The 23,594-nt window shown below is 43.3% G+C and overlaps 1 protein-coding gene across 1 annotated transcript in view; it reads left to right on the top strand.

Annotated features, from left to right (window-relative positions):
- Positions 1-23,594, top strand: part of MYO5C (myosin VC) — a 91,515-nt gene that overhangs the window by 51,076 nt on the left and 16,845 nt on the right. The window contains exons 22-33 of the mRNA XM_037502500.2: positions 749-913; positions 2,806-2,899; positions 5,462-5,525; positions 8,323-8,503; positions 10,913-11,006; positions 11,328-11,391; positions 11,476-11,556; positions 12,553-12,733; positions 14,301-14,394; positions 14,860-14,923; positions 16,291-16,459; positions 21,178-21,265. Of these exons, the coding sequence (XP_037358397.1) occupies positions 749-913; positions 2,806-2,899; positions 5,462-5,525; positions 8,323-8,503; positions 10,913-11,006; positions 11,328-11,391; positions 11,476-11,556; positions 12,553-12,733; positions 14,301-14,394; positions 14,860-14,923; positions 16,291-16,459; positions 21,178-21,265 (1,339 nt within the window). The remainder of the gene's footprint in view (positions 1-748; positions 914-2,805; positions 2,900-5,461; positions 5,526-8,322; positions 8,504-10,912; positions 11,007-11,327; positions 11,392-11,475; positions 11,557-12,552; positions 12,734-14,300; positions 14,395-14,859; positions 14,924-16,290; positions 16,460-21,177; positions 21,266-23,594) is intronic.

The raw sequence follows: 23,594 nt of genomic DNA, 5'->3' as shown, positions 1-23,594 counted from the left end.
TTTCCCTAATTTGCACAGAGATGAGGTCAGATCCAAACTGTGCTCCTCTAGGGCTATGTTGGCTCAGAGGAGCTACTGTTTTCTAATTTCCAAAGAGCTCTATATTCTCACTGCAGCCCTGCATGTTTTGGGGAAGATTCCCACTGGCAGGAAAATAAATCCACATGCTCTCAGCCATTGGGAGAAGATTCTGGAATATTCAGTGTCCAGATCTTTAAAACTCACTCCTGTGCCTGTCTCATATATTACTGTGATGATCCTCAATGAACTAGAAATGTAACCTCAGCTATGCTGCAGAGGTCCTTGGGGAATGGATGAACACATAAGCAAACAGTCCTGAGGTTTTGCTGCAATGTCTCCTCATTGTGCAGTCAAATAACAGGTCTGTGTGTTGGATTAGCACTCACCATTTACCTCATTTATGTCTCTCTAAAGACCCTATCTCCATCATACAGTCATGTTCCAAGGTACTGGGGATTAGGACTTACCATAAGAATTGGGTTCAGCGCACAACATTAGGGTTGTTCTGGAGCCTAGCCCTGGACTAGGCCCACACTCATGTCCCTGACCAGATCTGCCTCGTTATTTTCATTGGGGTGAAGAAACTAATACACACCACTGCAGTGATAAATATCACCTGTGTGAACAAACCTCTGGTAGATTTAGATTCCCTATTAAAGATAATAAGGAAATGGAACCACTTCTTTTATTTTGGATAAACTACTAAGCATCTATTTCTTTTCTCTAGAACAAAGAAAACCACGGGCTGGTGGAGAAGCTGACCAGTCTGGCTGCTCTTCGGGCAGGTGACATGGAGAAGATTCAGAAACTGGAATCAGAACTGGACAGAGCAGCTACCCACAGGCACAATTATGAAGAGAAGGGGAAGACATACAAGGCTGTGACAGAGGAGGTCAGATACTGGCTTGTGACTGGGGAAATATGTTGTGAGTCTTTCCATGGAAGCTTTGCAGCAATGCCCTGCAAAGCAGAGTTCTGCAGAGCAAATCAGATTTTGCTATTGGCTTCTGTTACCAGAGGGAGCCTACCTTTGGAGGAGGGGAGGTCAGAGTTCCAGAGTCTGCAGGAAGACAAGGAGGCCAATGCCTCAAGCATGGAAACATAGGGATTCCTCTCCCTTTCAACTTTTGTAAAATGATGAAAAGCCTAAGAAGGAGGCCTGGCTACATGCTTTCCTCTCTTCCAGGATAACTTTGGTCCCCTGTGGCTTGTCCATCTGGTGTGTGACTGTAAACATCTTACCCAGAACAGCAGGGCAAAGCTTGGGGCAGGTTTACATCTCTGTGCTGCAGTAAAAAGAGCAGTAGATACAAAAAATCAGGTTCTCAGGTTCAAGTGTGGTTTTTGCTATTGACTGGGTGACTTTGGGGAACTTATGAAAACAACAAAAAGGGGCAGAGTTGCTGTAAAGATAAAATTGTTCAATGAAATAGTTTAGCCCTTTGCATATCAAAGTTAACCCGCACAAGCATGAGCTGCTTTCTTTCTTAGCAGTGGTTATTATTTTATTTATTTGTCATCTGAGATGTTTATATTTTTAAAATTTAGTTACTTCTTCCATCATTGTTAATTTTGGGGCAGTATTTGATTTCTCCCTCAGGTGAAATCCCCGTGGTCCCCCCACCACCAGAGCACGTGTGCCTGTGCTCTTCCCTCATCTGTTTTGACTCCTTTCCTTCCCCCTTCCCTGCTGTATCCTCCGCTATCCTCCTCTATGGTCAGCTTGCTAGTTTTGTCTTTTTCTTGACCTTTGTTTGTTTTTCCTATGGTCCACATATAAATAAGATCATCCAATATTTCTCTTTTTCCATCTGACTTATTTCACTTAGAATTATCCTGTCCAACTCCATCCATGTTGCTGCACATGGCAGAAGTTTATCTTTTTTGATTGCTGAGTAATACTCCGTTGTGTATATTTATCATATCTTCTTGTTCCATTCATCTGTTTTTAGATATTTGAGTTGTTTGCATATCTTGGCTACTATAAATAGTGCTGCAATAAACATAGGTTTCCTTTAGAATGAGTGTTTTAGTGTCCTTTGGGTAAATTCCTAGGAGTGGAATCTCTGAATCATATGGTAGATCCAATTTTAGTGTTTTGAGGAAACTTCACACATTTTTCCATCATGGCTGGACAGTTTGCATTCCCACCAGAAGTGTCAGAAGGTTCCTTTTCCAAGGAGGTCATCTTTATTACCACCCATTCTCCTAACCTTCCAAAGTCCTACCACACCCAGTGTTGTGCCAGCCTGGAGCCCAGGCCCATCCCACTCTGCCTTCCCCATGGCCTGGTGCCGGCTATGCCAACGCAGCTCAGACATTGTCAGTCACCCACCTTCCTCACCACGAGGCAGACAGTTTACCAAGAGAAGCTAAAATAATAGACTTCTGTCACAATCACTCATCCTTCCTAAGTCATAACACTCCTAAACTGTGAATCCACTTCTAGCATAAATTACCTACTTCATGTTAATTTTTAAGTTCCCTGATTATTGAGAAGCTTGAGGAAAGGATAAAAGAGTTTCCTTGACTGAGGAAACTTGGATTTGGTTCATTCTCCTTGATTTCAGCTGCTGCTGGGCCAGTTGGGAACTAGCATCTGCCAGAAGTCACAGGAACCCTTGCCTGTGAACGAGATGCCGCGTGGGCTAGTGCTGGCTGTTACCCCTGCATGGGAGAGTAGACCCCAACATACTTGTTCACAAATATTCAGCTTTCCATCAACAAAAGCAGTGGCAACAAAACTTAAAGTGAGATTTTCAAAGTTTTTTCTTCCCTTTCTAGAAACTGGCAAAGCTGCAGAAGCATAATTCAGAACTGGAGAAGGAGAAGGAGCAAGTACAGCTGAAGCTGCAAGAGAAGACTGAAGAACTGAAAGGTAAAGCCCAAGAAGGTGACACCTGCATTCCTATGCTTACCCTTCTAATCATTAATCGCTAGATCAGAGTTTTAGGATCGAGAACCCCGGCCGTTTACTTTTGCTGCAAAAAGAATCACTAACTTGTGGTAACTTTACCCTATAGAGTCTTGTGTTTTATTTCCATCTTTTGTCAGACAGCACAGCAGTCCCCTTCTGAGAACCTCCTGGGGCATTCACAAGCTGCAGATGGTTGGGCCATAAGCCTGGAGCTTATACATCAGGAGATGGGGCCGGGGGTGTGGAGTGTGTCTGGTGGTCTCTGCAGGGGTACACCTGTATTGTTTAAAAAAAGACATCTGTATTTTTTGAAACCTTTAGATGATCCTGATGCACAATCAAGGTCATGTTGGGATAATATTTGTAGCTTGCCAAGGATTTACAGTCAGATTTTGGATCTGTCTGAGTCACTTAGTCTAAGTGGCAGCCCCCTCCTCTGCCACTGCCCTGGCCCTGCAGGAAGACCCTGTTTAGCCCTTGAGCCATAGCACCCTAGCATGTTCACTTCTGATCCTCAGAACAGCTTCTAACATTTTCCTTTGGGCTCTGGAGCAATGCCCTTAGCCCAGCTTTATCCATCTGTAGCTTTCCAACTCAAAACCAAATTCAGGCACTTACTAAATCCCAAAAAGGCAACAGGAACATAAACCCACTGGTCCCTGACCTGATAGTTTAAATCTCCACACTCCATTGTCCAAGATCGCTTCCTTAGGTGTCGATGTGGGGGCCACAGGGCCAGAGGGTTCAGGCCTGGGCATCTTAGCACACTCCTCAGGCCCAGCACATGGTGGATACCCCAGGCTCTGGTGGGGCACAGTGCCCCAGGGGTTCAGGTCAGGGTGCAGGAGAAGCCAATGCCATTGGGTGGAGTAAGCATCCTGAGTCTGCCCCGTGGCACAGGGAAGGCTGTTCAGACGGTGCTAGGGGTGTGTTCAGATACTGAGTGCCCTCCACCCCGCCTCAGCCTGGAGATGTGGATGCCGGCGCCCAAGTAAACATCAGTGATGAACAGAAGGAGGGCCCAGGTCTCTGAGTAAACCTTGCACCTGGCTTAAGAAGGGCCACCTCCACCTCTTCATTACAGTGACTCCTCGGGTGTTTGTTCTTTTTTCTAACTACTTTGAGTGAGATTTTCCACAAGAAATTTTGATTTCCCAAAAGTGTGTTTGGAGATTATATATTTGATCGCATTAATGTGCTTGGGTGGATTTTATACCTCTGAAAAAGTGTCTGAAAACTTTCAAACCCAGCGTTTATGAACTGCTTATCCTTTGGGTATCACAGTATTTTGTGAAAAGCACCAGCCTTCACTGACCCTTGTGACCTTTGACTGAGGGATGTTATCAAGTGTTGTTTTCCCTTTTGGAGAGTCCAATTTGGACAGTCTGGTTGCTCTTGAGAAGAAAGTCCCATTTGAGCACCCCCTTAGCTCTTTTACAAAGGGCCCAAGCTGGTAAGCACCCACACCGAAGACAATTATGTGAGTGAATAGTAAACTGAAATTAAATCTGGTGCCTAAATTAAAGCTTAAGCATTTCCCCTCGTATTTTCTGGATGACTCATGCCATTCTGAAACAGTTGTTTTGATTTAGGGAGATTTGACCCTGCGTTAGACAAACTGTTAAACAGTTGCCTTTTTTTGAGCTATGTTATTTGGAGGATTCCTATTGTCACCCCCATCCCTGGCTTCCCTCTAGGGCAGGGCTCCAGAATGAGGTTGAATTCAAGGAGCAGGTAGGTGTCTGTCACTCTGCTCCCATTCTGAGGGCTACCTGGCCCTGCTGGGGACGTGGACTGTCGTAGCCACAGAATGTCCTAAGTCCCAGAGATTATTTCCTAGGTGCTGAGACCCTTTCACCTATACTTTGTTAGGGACTCTTGTTTTTAAATGCAATGGTGACTTTTACATTCCTCTTCCCCAAAAGAGGACGCTGTTATTTTGCTGCCTATCATAAATGAGAGGTGCTTGATCATGGTGCACGTGTTTCCCTCTGCCCTCCAAGGGATTTGGCAATGTCTGGAGACAGTTTTTGGTGGTCATAACTGGAGCAGAGGTACTACTGATTTCTAGTGGGCGCTGTTAAATATTCCTCAGCATAGGACAGCTGCTCCACACACAGAATTATCTAGTCTGAAGCACCAGTAGGGCTAAGATTGAGAAAGCCTATCATAAATCGATTATTTTCTTCCTGAAAGTTTTTCTGTTTCCTTTTATTGATAGTATTTATCATTTCAAAGCCAATATACCTATTTTAATAAAACAAATCACACTCAGACCAATAAAACTACCACAGAAGAAACTATACTTCCCAACATGACAAATTTGTGAGAATTATTATTTTGAAACCCTCTTATTTATATTTCTAATTTATAAAAAAAAAAAACCATAGTTATACTGTCATCCCAAGTCTCATTAGTAATAAATATCACAATTGTTCTTCCATCTTCACTTTCTTAAACATGTCATGAAACAATGAAACACTGGTTTGCGGACATATTTCAAAGAGCATTCTCTTTTCACAGAAAAAATGGACAACCTCACCAGGCAGCTCTTTGAGGATGTGCAAAAAGAAGAACGTCAGAGAATGTATGAAATTGAATTTGCCTTAAAGCTGCTGTTTCCTGCTCTCTCTGCTCTTTTGTATTTCTCAGCTGGCTGAGAGCAGATCACAGATACAGGAGAGCAGGGTGTGAACATTTTTAGGAAGTGAGAGACTTTTGAGCAGAATGTGTGCCTTTCAGACACCGCTGAGGTGCTAGAATTGTGGGGACAGTGGACACTGGGATTTTTTTTTTTTTTTTTTTTTACTTTGCCTTTCTTGCTAAGACAGTGGGAAATTCAGAGATTGCCACCACTTCAAACTTCCATCAAGTCCAAGATTTAATATTATTTCCCAGGAGATAAGCCTCTCCCTTCCCCCTCCTGCTATACTTGTTACTTTGACTCATCCCAGACAATAAGGGATGTTTTCCACCTGAGAAAAATTGAGGCAGGTACCCATGACCTTGTGCTGTTGCAGTTACCCTTTTCCATCTCTGTATCAACCCTTTGTTCATCTCCAAAGGCTCCCATTTGCTCCTCAGGAGTCAACTCAAAGGTTCTAGATCTCAAGCAGGGTTGCATGGCAGGGTTTTATGGCAAGATGGAAAATTACTGGTATGTCTGCTTTGGAAGCTAGCAGGTGAAGGATGCCTGGAGAGGTAGGAAATTGTAAATTTCCCATGTAGTTAACAGTAGAATCTGGGCCTGGATGCTAAAAAATTAGGGGAGGGAGTGTCACTGAAGAGTTTTAAGAATTAACAAACATAAAGTATTCATGGCCCTCCATCAAGTTCAAATAGGAATATTTTCTTTACCTTGAAAAATCTATTTTTCAATGAATTCTTAAATCTAGCAGGTGAGCTCAGCTCTTGACATTTCACTATGTATGGGGGACACTTGAAGCAAGGGATGGAGAGGCTGACATTAGATTGCTTCAGGCTCTTTGTTTTTTATGTTTTTTAACTATACATGCAACTGTGGATTTACTTTATTTTTGTGTTAAGGATTACTTTTTATTTTTGATTTATTAATGTATTTTTAACTGAGGTAATATTAGGAGACTCCTATCAGGTATCGTAGTGCACCCACCACAAAATCATCCATAGTCCTCACAATCGTCTATTGTACTTTCTTCATTCTTTGTTCAAACCCCTGCCCCACCCCTTACTTCATCTGGATGCTTCAGTTCTATCATCAGCTTTCAAGGGATAGTTTTTAAGCTTGTCTTTATCTGACTCTTAGTTTGGTTTCTCTGTGGCCCACATATCAGTGACACTATTCTGTATTTATCTTTCTTCTTTTTACTTAATTCATTCAGCATTATCATTGCCAGTTCCATCCATGCTGCCACAAATGGCATGAGTTTATCTCTTTTGGTGGCTGAGTAGTATTCCACTGCATGTATGTATGTATGTATGCATGTACATATCCCACATCTTCTTGATCGACTTATCTGTTTTGGAGCATTTAGGTTGTTTCCAGTACAGTGTTAGAAATTGTACTTCAAATAAATATGGGAGTGCGAGTTTCCTTTCAAATTAATGGTTTTGCATTTTGGGGGTAGAGTGGAATCTCTGGGAGTGGAATCACTGGATCATATGACAGATTCATTTTTTAATGATTTGAGACAGCTCCACACTGCTTTCTAGAGGACTAGAGCAGTTTGCATTCCTACCAACAGTACAGAAGTTCCCTTTTTTCTACATCCTTGCCAGCATTTGTTTCTGGTCTTTTCAATATGGACCATTCTCATATGGGTGTGGAGTGGTATCTTACTGTGGTCTTGATTTGCATTTACCCTTTAGACTCTTTGCAGTCCTTGTCGGCACCCCCTGTAGCTCAGTTGGTCCCTGTTGAGCTGACTGGGAAAAGAAAGCTTGGCTCCTGTCATCACTCTGGAGATGCCTGTCGTCTGTGGATACACTCACCGCCAGTTTAGGCTGCAGGTCTAAGATTGCCTTCACATCTGAATTCTGATTGCAGTTTGTTTCACTGGTCTCTTTGGAGCAGTGATGTTTTTTGAAAAACTAAAAACAAAGTTTAAGAGCTTGTTAATATCTATAAAAGGAAAGAAACCAAAATCTGTTAGGAATATGGCGCTCAGAAAGGGTTTTTCCCTCTGTTCTATAAAAGCAAGTCATAAAATGAGTAGAATTGACAGCGCAAGTGAAATGATGATTTAATAAACTCAGAGAGCCCCACTGACTGTTTCAGTTCTGACGGGGCTGCAGCTCTGATGAGCTGGTCTGGGTCATGTATCTCTCTTCAGTTGTGTTCTTGGTCAATCATCCAATTTTTAATTGAGCAATCATTTCACAAAGAGTTTTCTGTGGAATTTTGGGTACCTGTATCTGCTGCAGTTAATTCTAGAATATTTGCAGCTGGACCCCTCCACATATTAAAGGACTGTGTTCACTTGTTCAGGATGAAGACAACCCCTCCAGATCCTTGGAACTGGGAGGAGCCAGGACTTGGCAGAATGTGCCGAGGTCTTTCCTGAGAGAAGTGATTCCTACAGGGGACTTTGTGAAATGGGGTGACTTCAGGAATATAGTTTCCCAGCTGCCTCAGAGTCTTTAACTTCAACCTCCCTATCCTATATTTTCTGTGTATGAACATTATAGAATCATACTTCTCAGATCAGAAGGTATAAAAAGGGGACATGAAATAGTCAGCTAAAAATAAGGCCGTGTCTATCAGAACTGCCACAATAGCTCCCAATTAACTTGGCTCCTGCTTTCTCATCTCCTCTCATTATTTTCAAAGTGATGTGTTGTTGTAATTCAAGGTAAAGACTTTAGAGGCATTCATAAATTAATTATTTTCTTCTCTTGCTGGCTAGACTCCTTGAAAAAAGTTTTGAACTGAAATCACAAGACTATGAGACACAGATCTGGTCATTAAGAGAAGAAATCAAAACTCTCAAGGATGAGAAGATGAAAGTGCAGCAGCAGTTGGAGGAAGAGTGCATCACCTCTGGCAACCTGAAGGGGGATGTGGCCCGATTGAGCAAGCAGGCAAAGGTAGCAGCTGCGTCTCACTTTCACAGCGCTTTGGCTGAGTCATTTCACCTGCACATCTCCAAGGTTCAAACCGCTAAAAGCGTCTCTGTAAAGGTCAAAGTAAAAAGACCCTGATTCCTTCCAAGTATAGGTCCCCAGGCTGCCTTTAGTTTTATATATATATATATATTTTTTTTTTTTAAAAAGATTTTATTATTTATTTTGAGTACAAGAACTAGGGTTTAGGCCAGAGGTGTTGGGTGGGGGAGGATGATCGGATTCATCAGAGACAGAGTGGAGAACAGGCAGATCTACTGAAGTACACTGCTGAGGGGAGCAGCAGGCGAGACAGGAGAGGTCTGCTGTGCCATGTGGGTAGCTCCCTGGCCTGCGATGGAACTGAGACTTAACCTCTAGCCACCAGGGAAGCCCGTGATTTTTTACATTGTGTTTTTCATGTTTTGAAAGTCAGCTTTGTAGGTTTTTGAAATTATATAGTTAATCAAACATATTGACCTAGAAAATACTTCCAAATTAAATTAAAAATTGATATAAAGCCTTTTAAAAGCCATCATGTTGTCACATCTATAAATAACCTGCATTAAAGTGAAATGACCTTATTATCATAACCTGCTTTAAACTGTTAACGGAAAATCTACCAACAAGTGATCCAAGCTTAAACAATCCAGGCCCGACTGAATTCCTTCACTACCAGAAAACAAACCTGTGTGTCCCTAAGTTCTTTTTTTTTTTTTTAAATAGAGGCATGTTTTATTTATTTATTTATTTATTTATTTTATTTGTTTGGTTTTTTTTTTTGTTTATACAAGCACGGGGTACAGTCAGAAGCGCGGGAGGGTGAGAGAATTCACCAGAGCCAGAGCAGGGAGCAGAGCAGGCAGAAGGACCAAAGTACACTGCTGAGGGGAGCAGGAGAGGTCTGCGCACCATGTGGGACCCTCCTCCGGTGGCCTGGGAGCAGCCGGGGATCGAACCGGCGCCGCGGAAGCTGCGGGCAGCTTCGCAACCCAGCGCTCAACCGCTGCGCCACCGAGGAGGCCCTGTCCCTAAGTTCTTAAATGCACAGCATTTCAGTGTAAGATTAGAAAGCTTTTCAGCTTCCATTAAATATGTGAAAACACATGTTAGTAGAATGTTTGCTCAGATTCCGCATATATTCCCTGTTACCATCAGGAAACAGCAGCCATGGATTATACCTGGGTTGCATCTGAATTTCATAGCAGAGTTGTCCTTGTTGTCTGGACCCTAGTTTCCTATCATTTAAAAGTAAGAGCTTGGACTGTGGGGTTAAGAAGGAACAAGCATTCCTATAACTGCTACATTCCTAGCAGTCACACATGTCTGATGTCACTCTGGGAGCCGTGCCATCTGGCTATGGTGTGTGTCTTGGGAAATCATATGGCTGCACTTGGAGCAGTTGGCCCAGGCTTGTCACTCTCTGCCACTTTGGGAGCTGAACCTGGGTCCACACCCTTGTTACACATATAGCATCTATACATACCTAACAGTGTATCCAGATTACTCTGATTTCAAAGAAAATAAACACACTCATTTACTTATAGTATTTACTTAGTAAATAGTCTATAAGTAAATACACGTGTATTTACAGAAACATTACAAAGATCAGAGCTTGAGGACTGGACATTCCAGGGTCTTCCATCAGCCTGCCATGTGACAAAAATGTGCCATTTACCCTTTATGCACTTCAGTTTTCTGATCTACAGAAGATCACTCCACTCATCTCATAGGCCTGTTATAAGGAATGGGACATGTATGCCAAGTGGTCAGTGAATGTCAATTTGATCTCTCTTCTTTGCGGACACAGAAACAGGAACTATAGCCATAGTTATAGCTACACAAGCAGAAGCCTATAGTCTTTCCAAAGTAAATAAAGGCAGATTGCAGTCTCCTCACATGCAGAGCTGCCCCTCCATGGGCCCTGGTCAGGCCCCCACAGCCAACTTCTGGACACCCTGGGCTCACTTGGACTCTGTCTCTATACCACATCTAAACTTTGCTGGGGCCCTATCCTGCAATTACGAAGGTGGTAGTGTTGCCCACATCCTTACATCCAGGATTTTAATCCAGGGTGAAAGAGAATTTATCTCCTGCGATTTTACTTCTCTCAGCTTCCCACCCCACCCCAAGCTTGTAGTAAAAAGTTTTTTCCTTTATATTGTAAGGAAGCTAATTCTGTTGATATACGCAAGCTCTGGGAACAAATAACAGTATTTTGAGCACTTAAACATGCGTTGAGGGCAAGCAGTATGGGAAGTGATGGTTTAACAAGAATTCAGCTGAGGAACTACAGTGAGGACACAGAGTGGAGATACTGTAATAATATTCCCCTTGATGTAAATCCTAACAGCTATTTTTTCTTCATCTGCTTCTATCATTGCTGTGATTCAGACAATCTCTGAGTTTGAAAAGGAGATAGAGCTACTGCAGACACAGAAGATAGAGGTGGAAAAACATGTGCAATCACAAAAGCGGGAAATGAGAGGTAACAAAAAGCTGTCACTGAGTGCCTCGGGTGCAGATGGAGTGTTTCACAGGTGACACTGTAAAGGACATGTTTCCTGAGACTGTTGTGAGGCTGGTTGGTTAACTGGTTCGTTGGATAGATGCTGGGATGAATGGCTGGTTGGCTGCATGGCTGGTAAGTTGGTTAATTGGTTGGTTGGATAGGAGGTTAAGTTCGTTATCTGCTGGATGGTTAACTGGAGACTCTGTGTGAAACTAGAAAACTGGACCCCAGAAAGGTATGGGAGAAGAGAGGTGATGCAGAAATGTAATTTATACCAGCTTTTCCTTTTCCTCTCAGAAAAAATGTCAGAGATCACCAAACAGCTTCTTGAAAGCTATGATATTGAAGATGTAAGAAGCAGGTAATCACTTTAATACTACCAACCTTTTAAGACATAAAGCCCATGAGAGAGATGGTAAATCTTCTTACCTTCCTTATTTTCCAGGCTTTCTGTGGAAGATTTAGAGCATTTAAATGAGGATGGAGAACTTTGGTTTGCTTATGAAGGACTGAAGAAAGCAACACGGTTAGAAATTTTCCTCAGGGCTTTTTTAATTTTTTGAGGATAATAGATCATTGGAAATCAAATTTTCATCTTACATAGATTTGATACACAAATTAGATTTCTTCTACTAAAATGATCTAATAATCACTGGAAATATTTCTTTGGTAATTAGTTTAATAATGAAGAATAGTCTCCTCATGGGGTAAACTGTCATGTAATGAAACCCATAATCTGTACAGTAAAAATGGATTTTGTCAGATAAGTAAGCCAGCGTTGCTATAGATGTATGGCTGTGTTTATCTTTAAGGGGTCTGCTGGATTTCTTTTTGAATGTTTTTAGAGCAGTTTCTGGCTCACAGCAAAACTGGGCAGAAAATGCGGAGATTTCTCATATACCCTCTTACCCTCACGTACAGCCACTCTCAACACCTCCCACCAGAGTGTTCCGTTGTTTACAATCAGTGAGCCCACATTGGCACATCATTGTCACCCAGAGTCCATAGTCTACTTTAGGGTTTACTCTTGGTATCCTACATTCTGTGGTTTTGACAGTTGTAAATGACTTGTAACTTTGTCATTGTTATATTTTACAGAGCATATTTTTTAACTGTTGGGTTAAAAACTTAAGTTTAATAACACGAAAATAAAATTCCTTTTTTTTTTTTTTTTTTTTGTGGGACTCTCGCCCATGGCCGGGAAATGAACCAGCGCTGCAGAGGCTGCGGGCAGCCTCGCAGCCCAGCGCTCAACCGCTGCACCACCAGGGGAGGCCCGAAAATAAAATTTCTTATCATTAGCTAAATGTTAATGCCACATAATGCTTCCTAACTAGCTAGCTTTTTGTACTTGCATATTCCAAATTCCATAGCCTGTCACTCTGTGTACATGAGTAAACTTCATGCTCTAGAGCATGCCTTTGCCTGTGGGTTTTCATAGCTGCTGCACATGACAGGCTCACATTCATCAGCACAGCAAAACCAACACCATGTGGTTAGTGTCTGACCTCTCCTCTATCAGTGTTTTAGAGAGACACTTCCAGTCTCAGAAGGATTGCTATGAAAAGGAGATTGAAGCTTTGAACTTCAAAGTGGTGCATCTAAGTCAAGAAATCAACCACCTGCAGAAATTATTTCGAGAAGAGAATGACATCAATGAAAGTATCCGTCACGAGGTTACCAGGCTAACATCAGAAAACTTGGTAAGATCTCAGCCGGGGCCAGTCTCGGTCATCATTCTAGATTGTTATTTGTGGGTGGAGTAAAGTTCAGTTTCTTAGCAGTAAAATTATGGCTTATTGCTTTTTCGAGAAGTAAAATATTTGGGTGAGAAAACAAAACTGTAATCCAGGCTAGCGAACATTTTGATATGAGTGTGTGTGTGTTTATTATTGATGGACCCAAATTCTGAGATATATGTGTGTATGTTTAAGTCTCTGAATTTTCAGTTAGCTCTCATTCCTTGGAAGAGACAAAAAATATTAAAGTAAAAGGGCGTCTCTTTAGAGGGGCGTGCTTGTGGGTCAGTCCCTCTGCTTATGTCCTCCACACACCTTGTCAAGGACTTTCCTCTCCCAGTAGGTCCTCTCCCACTGCATTATCGCATCCTTTCTTCTAACTCAAGCCTACTGGCATGAAGAATATACTCCAGGAAACTCCTCACTCACTTCCTTTTCTGAACCTCATAGCCCGTGTCACCACCCCATTTCTTGTTTGTTTCTTGGGGGGGTGTTGGCCAGACTTCTCAGTGGGCCTCTGCACTTTTCCACTTGCCTCCTATTTAGTCCGTGACCACCACATACAGTTGTGGGCCCCTCCCCATAACTGAAGATGCCTACACAGGGCTGAGCACCAAGGGTTCCTTTCCACACTCATCTTAGTCTCTCAGCAGCATTCGGTGGAGTTCATCACCTCTCTCCTTCCTTATCATTCTGTTGCTTCCAGAACACCATTCTCTCCTGGATTTCTAATCGTGCCTCACTGACTGGCCCCTCTCAGCTTCCTTACTGTCTCCTCCTCCTATGCCTAACCTGGGAGTATTAGGAAGTGTTAGAGCTGAGGAGACATGACCCCAGACACATGGAACAGTAAGAATCTTCATGTGCTTGTTTATTCCTTTGGTGAAACTGCATGAGGAGATTGCAGTGAGATCTAATGGCACCATCCAACAAATATGCTCCATCTGAGCTTCAGAGACATGGGCATTCATATAAACTTGAACAACAGAAAAACTGCTTTTACCTGACCAAAGGTGGAGGTGGTGAACATTTAAAGAAATGAGCAGATAGGCAGGGCAAGGTGATTCCAGACTTCCACTAATAGAGCAGTGCACAGTCTGGATCTCAATGGGCACAGGGGATCCCTTTGAGATGATTTCCTCTTGATGAGGAGATGATGACCCCAGACCTGGACCAAAGAAGCTGGCGGCCATTTCTGCTGCCAGCCCTCCCTTTACTCTGCATAGAACTCCCATGCGCCCACTCAGACTGCACATCTCTCCTCCCAGGAGACCTCGATGATGTCGGGCTTGTTAAGCTATGTGAGAGCAGCTCCCTCTGAGCATGCTGGTATTTCTCATGACTGTAGAGGTACTGAGGTAAAAGCACACAATGTCCATCAGTCACCTGCCGTGGCTGGCTCTGCTGCCCACCTGTACTCGATGCATGTTCCATGGTTTAAATACCAGCATGATTTATTTGTTTCTGAGTAGCTCAGATTTTAAAGCCCATAGATGAAAGTCTTTTATATTCAAAAATGTCTTCTCTACAGATGATCCCAGACTTTAAACAACAAATTTCAGAACTGGAGAAGCAGAAGCAAGAGCTGGAAATCCGGCTGAACGAACATTCTGAAAACATGAAAGGCAAGTGAACCTGCTGGCAACATAGGCATTACTTTAAAAACCAGTCTCCTGTGTCCAGGAAATGACATGGGATGTTGTCATGTCCAGGGACCTCAAACACTGATGCTCGGTGGGGCCTGCCAGGTGACATATGTGAAAGGTGGGCTGGGTGCAAGGTAAATAAGACACATGGGCTTTGAAGAGGGCAGATGCCTCCAAGCTCATTGCTTGTTTTGCCATAATGGAATGCTGGCCCCAGTCTTGCTTGGTAATCCTATATTTAAAGAAGAATCAGAAATCCAGATTTTTATGTGAAATATCACAATTTTAAAATAAAGACTAATTTTTGTAGACATTGTTTAGGCCCAATAAAACCCAATCTCTAGCTGGATAGAGCTTGGGACCACTAATAACTCATAATACCACCAAACTCAAATCAGAATACACTGGCATGATCCCAAAGAGTTGACAGTCTTTTCAATATAGGAAAACTGGAAGAATTGTCTGCTCAGCTCAATCGCAATCGAGAAGAAGAAGGAGCACAGAGAAGGTAAGTGTTAACATGCATGTAGGTACCTCAACTTCATGCCCATGTAATCCTTTCTGAAATAGTGAGTGATGCTGAGGTAGTTGTTGAGCAACAAATGCAAGATGCTAATTAAGGTGCATGACACGTTACCTTTCAAATGGGAAGAAAGAAATAATCATTTGTACGGACACTCTCTCTCTCTCTCTCTCTCTCTCTCTCTCTCTCTCTCTCCTGGGAGAATATTCAAGAAGCAAAACATTTGCCTCCAGGGAGGGTGACTGGAGGTTGAAGCACAGGGAGGGCATGCAGACGTTTCCCCTAAATGTGCTTTATGCCCTCAGAGTAAAACACCATGCACATGAATTAACTGTCCTCCAAACTGGTAAAGATTGCATGAAAAAGAACAGATTTGCTCTCGCAGGTCTTTTAGGGTATCACTATCCTTGTGGAAAGAGAAACTGCTTTGAAATTGCTATCCCCATCCCAAATTTATACCTTACCTGCACTGGGTGGCCTAGTGGAGCCCTGTGAGGCAAATGTGCTGTTTTGCAGCCAGCTTGTTAAGATACTTAATTTTTTTATTATTTCATTTAATTTTGTTCGTTTTGTTTTCTTTTCTTTTTTTTTTTTTTTGAGGTAACATTGGTTTACAAGTGTCTCTGTGACGTAGGAGTATAGCTCACACCTGTTCAGATGTGGGTTAGCACACCTGCCCACCGCCAAAGCACCAGTAACCCAGCACCATGGTCCCTGGGCCACCTGCCCTTTCTTCCTCACCCGCCCTGTCACCACTGCCTCCCCCGGCTGTCTCCCCCTCACAGCCTCAGATCTGCAGTCAGATTTCACACGGTTGTTTGGGTTTAATTTTGTCTGTTCTTTTGCTTTGTTTCTTTATATTCCACAAACGAGTGACATACTAAGAGCAGAGGAGGGGTCATGTCACAGAGAGCGTTGTTACTCATGATACTTTAGCAGTGGGACAAAAAAAATGATGGGAAGGTAACAAGGCTTTTTGGGGACTCTTCTGATGGGCTCTTTCCTCTCAGTTTGCTCCCTGACTTTTTTGAATGTCTGGTCCCCAAACTATTTACAAAGAGATACTCACTGGACTTTGGTCGTAAGGGCGTGAGCGGGTATGATGCCCTCCGGGGAGGAGCGAAGGGGTGTAGGTAGGTGGGGAGAGAATCTCTTTTCAGATTAAGGAGACTGGGAAATTTTATACCCCACCAATCCCCACTTCAGGGACCCCCTTTTCAGAGACTATTCACTTTATACATAAATTAACCAAGGTGTTTTCCCATCTTTGGAAATACCAGCGCTTGCTATGACAGTGAGTGGTCCTCCTTGATAGCAAACTGATAGCACAATTTCCTCTATGCATTTCTCAGGACCATAGAAGCCCAAAATGAAATACACACCAAAGAGAAAGAGAAATTGATTGATAAGATTCAAGAAATGCAGGAGGCCAGCGAGCACCTGAAGAAACAATTTGAAACCGAAAGTGAAGTCAAGAGTACTTTCCTAGAGGAAGCATCTCGTCTCACGATGGAAAACAGGGTGAGCTTTCTAACTGGTAGATAAATGGCTGCCTGTATGTGGCTGCCACAGGAAAGGGCGCATGCCCCCCCCCCCAAAAGCATCCATGAACACTAGACCAAAAACCATCTTCTGGCAGAGCAGTCTCTTTCCTTTTCCCAAAAGACAGGAGGTCTCTGAGGTTAGGGCCCACTGTGGGGAGACTCAGCACTTATGCAGGCAGCAGGGGACCTACCTGATAAAATAAAGGGAGGTTGTTGGGGAGGAGAGATGATGGGGTACAGGTCCTCATCCTGAGCACAGTCCCAGGGGCAGCACCTATCCGAGAGGACTATGCCGGTCTAGAGCTCAGAGGGGAACGGCTGATGTATGAACTTTTCTGGGCAGAACTTACCCATAAAAGGCCCATGACTCCTTCTGGGGATAGCGCCTTCCTGCAGCCTTTAGAATCAGAATGTTTGTGTAATGACCATCATAGTGGAGGACAAACTTTAAAAAATGTTGACATCTTCATCAAATTGTTAAGTGCCTTTGTTAAAATGAAAGTAGTCACTCTATGTCAGGCCTGGTAATTCTTCTGGAATGTTTTTGGTGTGTGAAACTCGTGATGCTTTCCCTGCAGTCAGTAGCTGTCAGCTCCTTCCTGTCCAGACAACTTGCGGGACAGTGACCCGGGAGGACTCACCAGTCAGTGCTCAGCCTGGATGTGCCCACAGGCCCTGCTCCTCATTGTCAGGCTCACCATTTCCTCTTTCACAGGAGGAAATGATGGAGTAAAATCATACAGTATCAGGATGTGACTTTGGAGAGTCACTTTACCTAAAAGAGGAATCCAGGGAATTTAATATTAATAGGAAGTAAAAATTTCCAGTTCAGGGGAACCTACATCATGCCACCTTTTTTGAAGGGGGTGCAGCTTGCTCAGAGATTTAGGTGCTTCAGTCACCGCAGGTGAGCCACTGCCTGCCGAGCATGTGTGAGCAGCCGTCCTGGCCCCTTGGCTGTGCCTGCAGGTGTGTCCCTGGGGCCTCACTTGGAGCCAGAGGTGAGGAAGCAGGTACAGGGGTGAGGCACGTACATGTTGCACATTTTTGTGAACCTTCAATCCCAGGCTGTGAGTGTGGGACTCTGGGTGTGTGTTGATCCCTAAATTGTGTGGACTTTGTGAGAATGTTTCTGTTACAGCGAGGTCCCACTCTGTCTCTCCTCTGGATCCCCTATGTGTATGGCCCTGTTCCCAGGCAGGGCCGGGCCACACCTGCTTCTTTCACATGCACTGCACTGGGGAGCCATCCTATCTATATGTTCATTCCAACAGACCCCCGTCAACTCTCTGTATCCCGTTTCCATAGCCCCAGATTCAAACTGCAGGTCAAAAATAGACTTTTCATTATAAGGCCTGTGATGGTTATGTCAGTACAGAGTTTTTTCCTGTCATTATTCCCTAGACAATACAGTTTCACAATGGTTTACATAGCATTTACATGATATTAGGTATTATAAATAATTGAGAGATGGTTTGAAGGACTAGAGGGTGTGCATAGGTTATATGCAGAAGCAGTACCATCAGCTAGTTGAGCATCCACAGATTTTGGTATCCTCTGGGGTCCTGGAACCAATCCCCATGGACACCAAGAGACAACTGTATTCCTGACCGATGAGTAGCCACAGTGCCACCAACAAACAAATAAATGTGCAACAAAAGAACATATGGTTTCTGTATTTTAGGTGGTCAATTTTGCCCACAAATGAAACAACTGTGTTCGTTTCCTGGAGCTACTATTAATAGGCTACCACAAATTTGGTGACATCAAGCAGCAGAAATTTGTTTTCTCACAAATTGCCAGAAATTCAAATGTCGTTATTAGCAGGGGCCACTCCGAAGTGTCCAGGAGAGACATGCTTCCTTGCCTGATGTTACTGGGGGCTCCTGGCGTTCCTTGGTTGGTGGTAACATGACTCTGGTGTTTGTCATCACATGGCCTTCCCTCTGCTCTGTGTCTTTCTCTGTCTGTTCTAAGGACAGTCTTACTGGATTCAGGACCCACCTAATCCAGTATGATCTCATACTGATCCTTAGCTTCATTACAACGGCACCAAATGAGGTCACATTCTGGGGTTCGAAGTGGATATGAGGAGACACTATTCAACTCACTGTATGATCCTTTGAGTCAAAGAAAATCTCTGTTTTAAAAGGAATAAAATGTTTAGTGATCCTCTCATTATCAAAGAAATTGAGCTAAAGTTAGATATTATTTTTGTTTCACAAATAGTGATCTTATGGTGCTGGTAAGAACACTGTGACATGGGACACTGTCGTACATGGTTTCTGGGAATATAAATTGGTGTAAACTTTCTCAGGGGTGATTTGGAGGCAAATTTCATGAATGTTTGGAAGTGCATTCCCTTTGAGTTAGTTAATGCAACTTCTAAAAATCTTTACTAAGTAAATAACCAGATATATGGACAAAGATTTTTGTTCAGCATGTTCATCATCATGTTATTAGTCATAGCAACAATAGGAAACAAAGTGAAGTTCAATAGCAGTGTTCAAAAGTGGTTAATCATAGGTTCAATTACTATACAGCATAGGATTAGCCAGTAAAATGACTGGCTTTGTTATCAAGGATATGGGAAAATATCTGCAATATAACTAGGGAAAAATATAGGATTTAAGATTTTACATGCAATATGATTCCAGTTTAAAAATATGTATATGTGCCAGGGTCTCCCTGGTGGCACAGGCAGTTGAGCGCTGCACTGTGAAGCTGTCCGCAGCTTCTGCAGCACGGGTTCGATCCCAGCTGGCAGGGGGGAAACCCGCATGGCGCAGCAGACCTCTCCTGTCTTGCCTGCTGCTCCCCTCAGCAGTGTATTTCAGTCAATCTGCCTGTTCTGTTCCCTACTCTGTCTCTGGTGAATCCTCTCACCCCCTGCACATCTGGCCTGTACCCCAGTTCTTGTATGCATGAATAAATAAATCTTTAAAAAAAATACATATATGTGGGCCTCCCCAGGTGGCGCAGTGGTTAAGCGCTGGGTTGCGAAGCTGCCCACAGCCTCTGCAGCGCCGGTTCGATCCCCGGCCACCTGCGAGGGTCCCACATGGTGCGCAGACCTCTTCTGCCGCCTGCTGCTCCCCTTAGCAGTGTATTTCGTCAATCTGCCTGTTCTGCTCCCCGCTCTGGCTCTGGTGAATTCTCTCACCCTCCCGCACTTCTGACTGTACCCAGTGCTCGTATCAATAAATAAATAAATCTTTTAAAAAAAAAATCCCATATATGTATGTGCCATAATAGAAAACAATAGGAATAAAGAAAAGCAAAATGTGAACAGTGGCTTCTTTCAGGTTCTGGATGATAGGTGATTTTTTTTTTTATTATTTGATATAAGGTGGGATCAACTTGGAGAACAGAAACTGTACCCACACCCCCACTTTTGAGGTTGGGTCAGGTTGCTGACGTGCTCAGCCAGGGACACAGACCCTGCAGGGGAGCTGTGGCCACGGAGACACGCGGTTGTGAGAGTCCCGAGGGCACACGCTGCTGTGGCTGCATGCAGGGCTTTGCTGAATCGAAGAAGCCTGATCCTTTCCTTATCTAGCCCTTGGAATTTAGGAAGAACATAAACTCGCTATGCCCTTTATGGGAAATACTGACAGGCACAGAGGACTCTAGTTCTGGAGTCAAGTCCAACATGGGCTAGGCCACTCCTCGGGAAGGAGAGACACAACCAGGACCGCATCTCGGAGGGTTTTCTACCTCCATCCTGATACACGGTGAACCCATCTTCATACATGCATATTTTGAAATTCTCTACAATAGGAATTACTTTATTAAGGGAGAAATAGATCGAGATAAATGTAGTATAGCCATAAAATAGGATATTATTCAGCCACGTAAGGAATGAGCTTCTGATAAATGCACAGCATGGAAGAACATTGAGCGTGATGCTAACTGAAAGAAGCCAGGCACGAAAGATCTCGTGTTGTAGGATTCCATTTACACTGAAAGTCCAGTAAAGCAGATACATACAGAGAGAAACTACATTTGTCATTGCCAGAGGCTAGAAGGGAACAGGGGGATTAGAGGGTGGTGGCTAAAAGTTAGAGGTTTGACAAGCAGCTATAAACCAGAGACATGCTATGGGGTGGGGGGGGGGTAGGAGGGATTACAGCCAAAATGAGGGGGGTGGGAATTGTATGGGGACTACAACCAAGATGAAAATGCATACATTGTGCAAAAATGAAAAATGATGTAAAAAATATATGAAATTAAAAAAAAATTTTAAAAAGAGGTTTGAAATAAGGGATCAGGAAAAATAATAATAACAATAATAAAGAAAACTAAATTAACAGGCAACTATAAATCAGCAATTCTGCAGGGGAGGGGGAGGGAGAGGGATTAAAGCAGGGGCAGAAGAGCACAAGAGACTATGCAATGGTGCACGGGTGGATTGATGGTGGGAATTTTATGGGGACTCGGAGAAGAGAAAGCAAACACTGTACAAAAATGAACAGTGATATAAAATATATGTATATAAATAAATTTTTTTTAAAAAGCTTTGTGGTTGAAAATGTTCTGGAATTAGATAATAGTGATGACTGTACAGCCAAAATACCTAAACCTATTGAATTATACACTTTTGAATTGTATGTAAATTATAGTTCAGTAAAGCTATTGCCCAAAAAAATAGGTTAAGGCTCTGACTAATATCCTTATGTCTTTTGATTTTTGTAGGATCTTGAAGAAGAGTTAGACATGAAGGATAGAGTGATTAAAAAGCTACAAGATCAAGTCAAGACTCTAACCAAGACGATTGAAATAGGTAGGAAAAATAACATTCACTTAGCTTCCAGCTAAGGTCAGCATGCATTGCGGTGTTTATTTCCTGACATGGTCCAAAGTCTTTGAAACCCAAAGGAAAGATTCTCACTTGTCAGGGTATGGGGCTCAGTGATGAGCTAATGGAAGGACCCTTTGGGGCAGGAAGGTAGCTCACCACCCATCAGATATGCTCTTGTAGTTGTCAGACATACCCTGTCATACATACTGTTAGCCCCTTCATCTACTAGCTCTCACCTTCTTTCCTGGTTACATAGGGTCACTAACCCGATTTCCATTAGAAGACAGTAGTGGAGAGCTCAGCGAGAAGTCCTGAACACCTGCCGAACGTCACACTTTTCTGACCTCTCCCTCCTAGTGCTCTTCGCGCTTTTGTTACGTATTGCTTCCTCTTCCTCTCCAGCTTTGTCGCTAAGCTTGTATCTCCAGCTTTTTTTCCTATGTTCATTTCTTTGAAGAGCTCTTTTATTTTTATTTATTTAAGTCTCATCTCAAAATGTGAAATGTCTAAAATCAAAATGAGGGTCTTTCCCATTCAACATAAATGGTAACCTGTCCCTTGAGGCAAGAACCATCTGTCTTCTGACCCCCCACTGGGGTCCTGTTATTGAAGTGAATGAACTGCCACCTTTTCATAAGAAGTTCCCGACTCTACCTCCCGCTCCTTATTTCCTGAGTCCCTGTCCCTTTTTCCCTTGAAGACTTCCTCCTTTGCCTTTCTATTATCACTTCTATGCACCATGTCTAGAGCAGACCATCTCAGCTTCCTCTCCTGTGTTAGTTAGCTGTTGTCATATAACAGATCAACCCCAAGCGTGGCAACTGACAACAACAAACACTTCAGTAGCACATAGTTTCTGAGGGTCAAGAGGCCTGGAGTGGCTTAGTTGGGCAGTTCTGGCTGAGCTGTGGGTGGTCATCTGGAGGGATACCCACCTGGATACCAGCAGGGATGTAGTCATCTGGAGGCTGCACTGGGGCTGTGTCCAAGCTCATTCACGTGGCTGTTGGCGAGGTGCTGAGATGTGTCACGTACGCCACAGAAAGCAGTCACTTCCAAGGCCCCTGCAACAACATGCCTGGATACAACTTGCCACGCTCAGGAATGCCCAAGGTGTGACAACCTTCTCAGAAATTTCTGTTTCATTTATAGTTTTCCTGCTGTACACACAATTTACTATTTAGAAGTCATTCTTAATATAAACAGAGCTGCTTAGTAAAACAATTGACATTTTAACTTTATCAATTTCTAAGACAACAGGGCTAGTAAGTTAACAGGACAGATTCTCTGGCAGCAGTAAGATTATTGGTGAACTCTTTACCCAAATCACCTTCTTTGTTACCCACAGAGCCCTGTCAACAGGGCTGTGTTCCTTCTGGAAGCTTTAGGGAGCCATCTATTCCCATTCATTCCCTTACCTTTTCCAGCTTCCAGAGGTAGCCCTCTTTTCTTTGCTGTGGGCCTTTCCTCCATCTTCAAATTCAGCAGCATGTCATCTTCCATCTCTCTCTGCTTCCTATTTGTCATTCTCTGAGAAAGAATATGAACCTTTGGCGAATAGAGGGCAACCTGTGGCTTACCCACAAATGTCTTTATCCCAACCCGATTCTAAGAACCTGTGAATACATTACCCTCCATGGCAAAAGGGATTTTTTGCAGATGTGACTAAGAATGCTGAGATGGGGAGGTTAGCCCCTCTGTAACCAGTGACCCCAGTGTAATCACAGAGAAATTAGAAGCGAGAAGTAGGAATGCCAGGGTGAGAAAAGGTGATGTGATCATAAGCAGAGGGAAAGAAGGAGATATGACGATGGAAGATGAGGTCAGAATGATGTGACCTCAAACCAAAGAATGCAGGAACTCTCTAGAAGCTGAGAAAGGCAAGGAATGGATTTTACCCTAGAGCCTCCAGAAGGAACACTGCTCTGCTGGCCCTTCAAGTTTAGCCCTTTTTTAAGATCCATTTTCTCGTATTCACAGAAATGACATTTATATTTTAAAAAATCAACTTTAGTCTTCTGACCTCCAGAACTGTAAAGGATTTGAGTTTTGAACCACTCATTTGTGTTAACTTGTTAAGCACATAGAAAACGAATGCACCCCCATTAGGATCGTGCATCCTTCACACCAAGTGCTTCATGAATCTTAACTGTAGCAGCAGCAGCATCTCAGAGAGGAGCACTATCTTGGGTTGCTTTCATATCCCTGCCGCGCTGGATACATACCAGGCACTCATGAGGATTCCCTCGAGGATTATTCAGTCCTCTCAGCAGCAGCCGTGCTGATTGATACGCTCCCAATCAGCACGAGA

The sequence above is a fragment of the Talpa occidentalis genome, unplaced genomic scaffold (assembly GCF_014898055.3).
Source record: "Talpa occidentalis isolate TD23 unplaced genomic scaffold, MPIMG_talOcc4v2.1 talOcc4.11, whole genome shotgun sequence".
NCBI classification, from domain to species: Eukaryota; Metazoa; Chordata; class Mammalia; order Eulipotyphla; family Talpidae; genus Talpa; species Talpa occidentalis.
The sequence above is the reverse complement of the archived record's forward strand: the minus strand, read 5'-3'. Positions and strand labels throughout refer to the sequence as shown.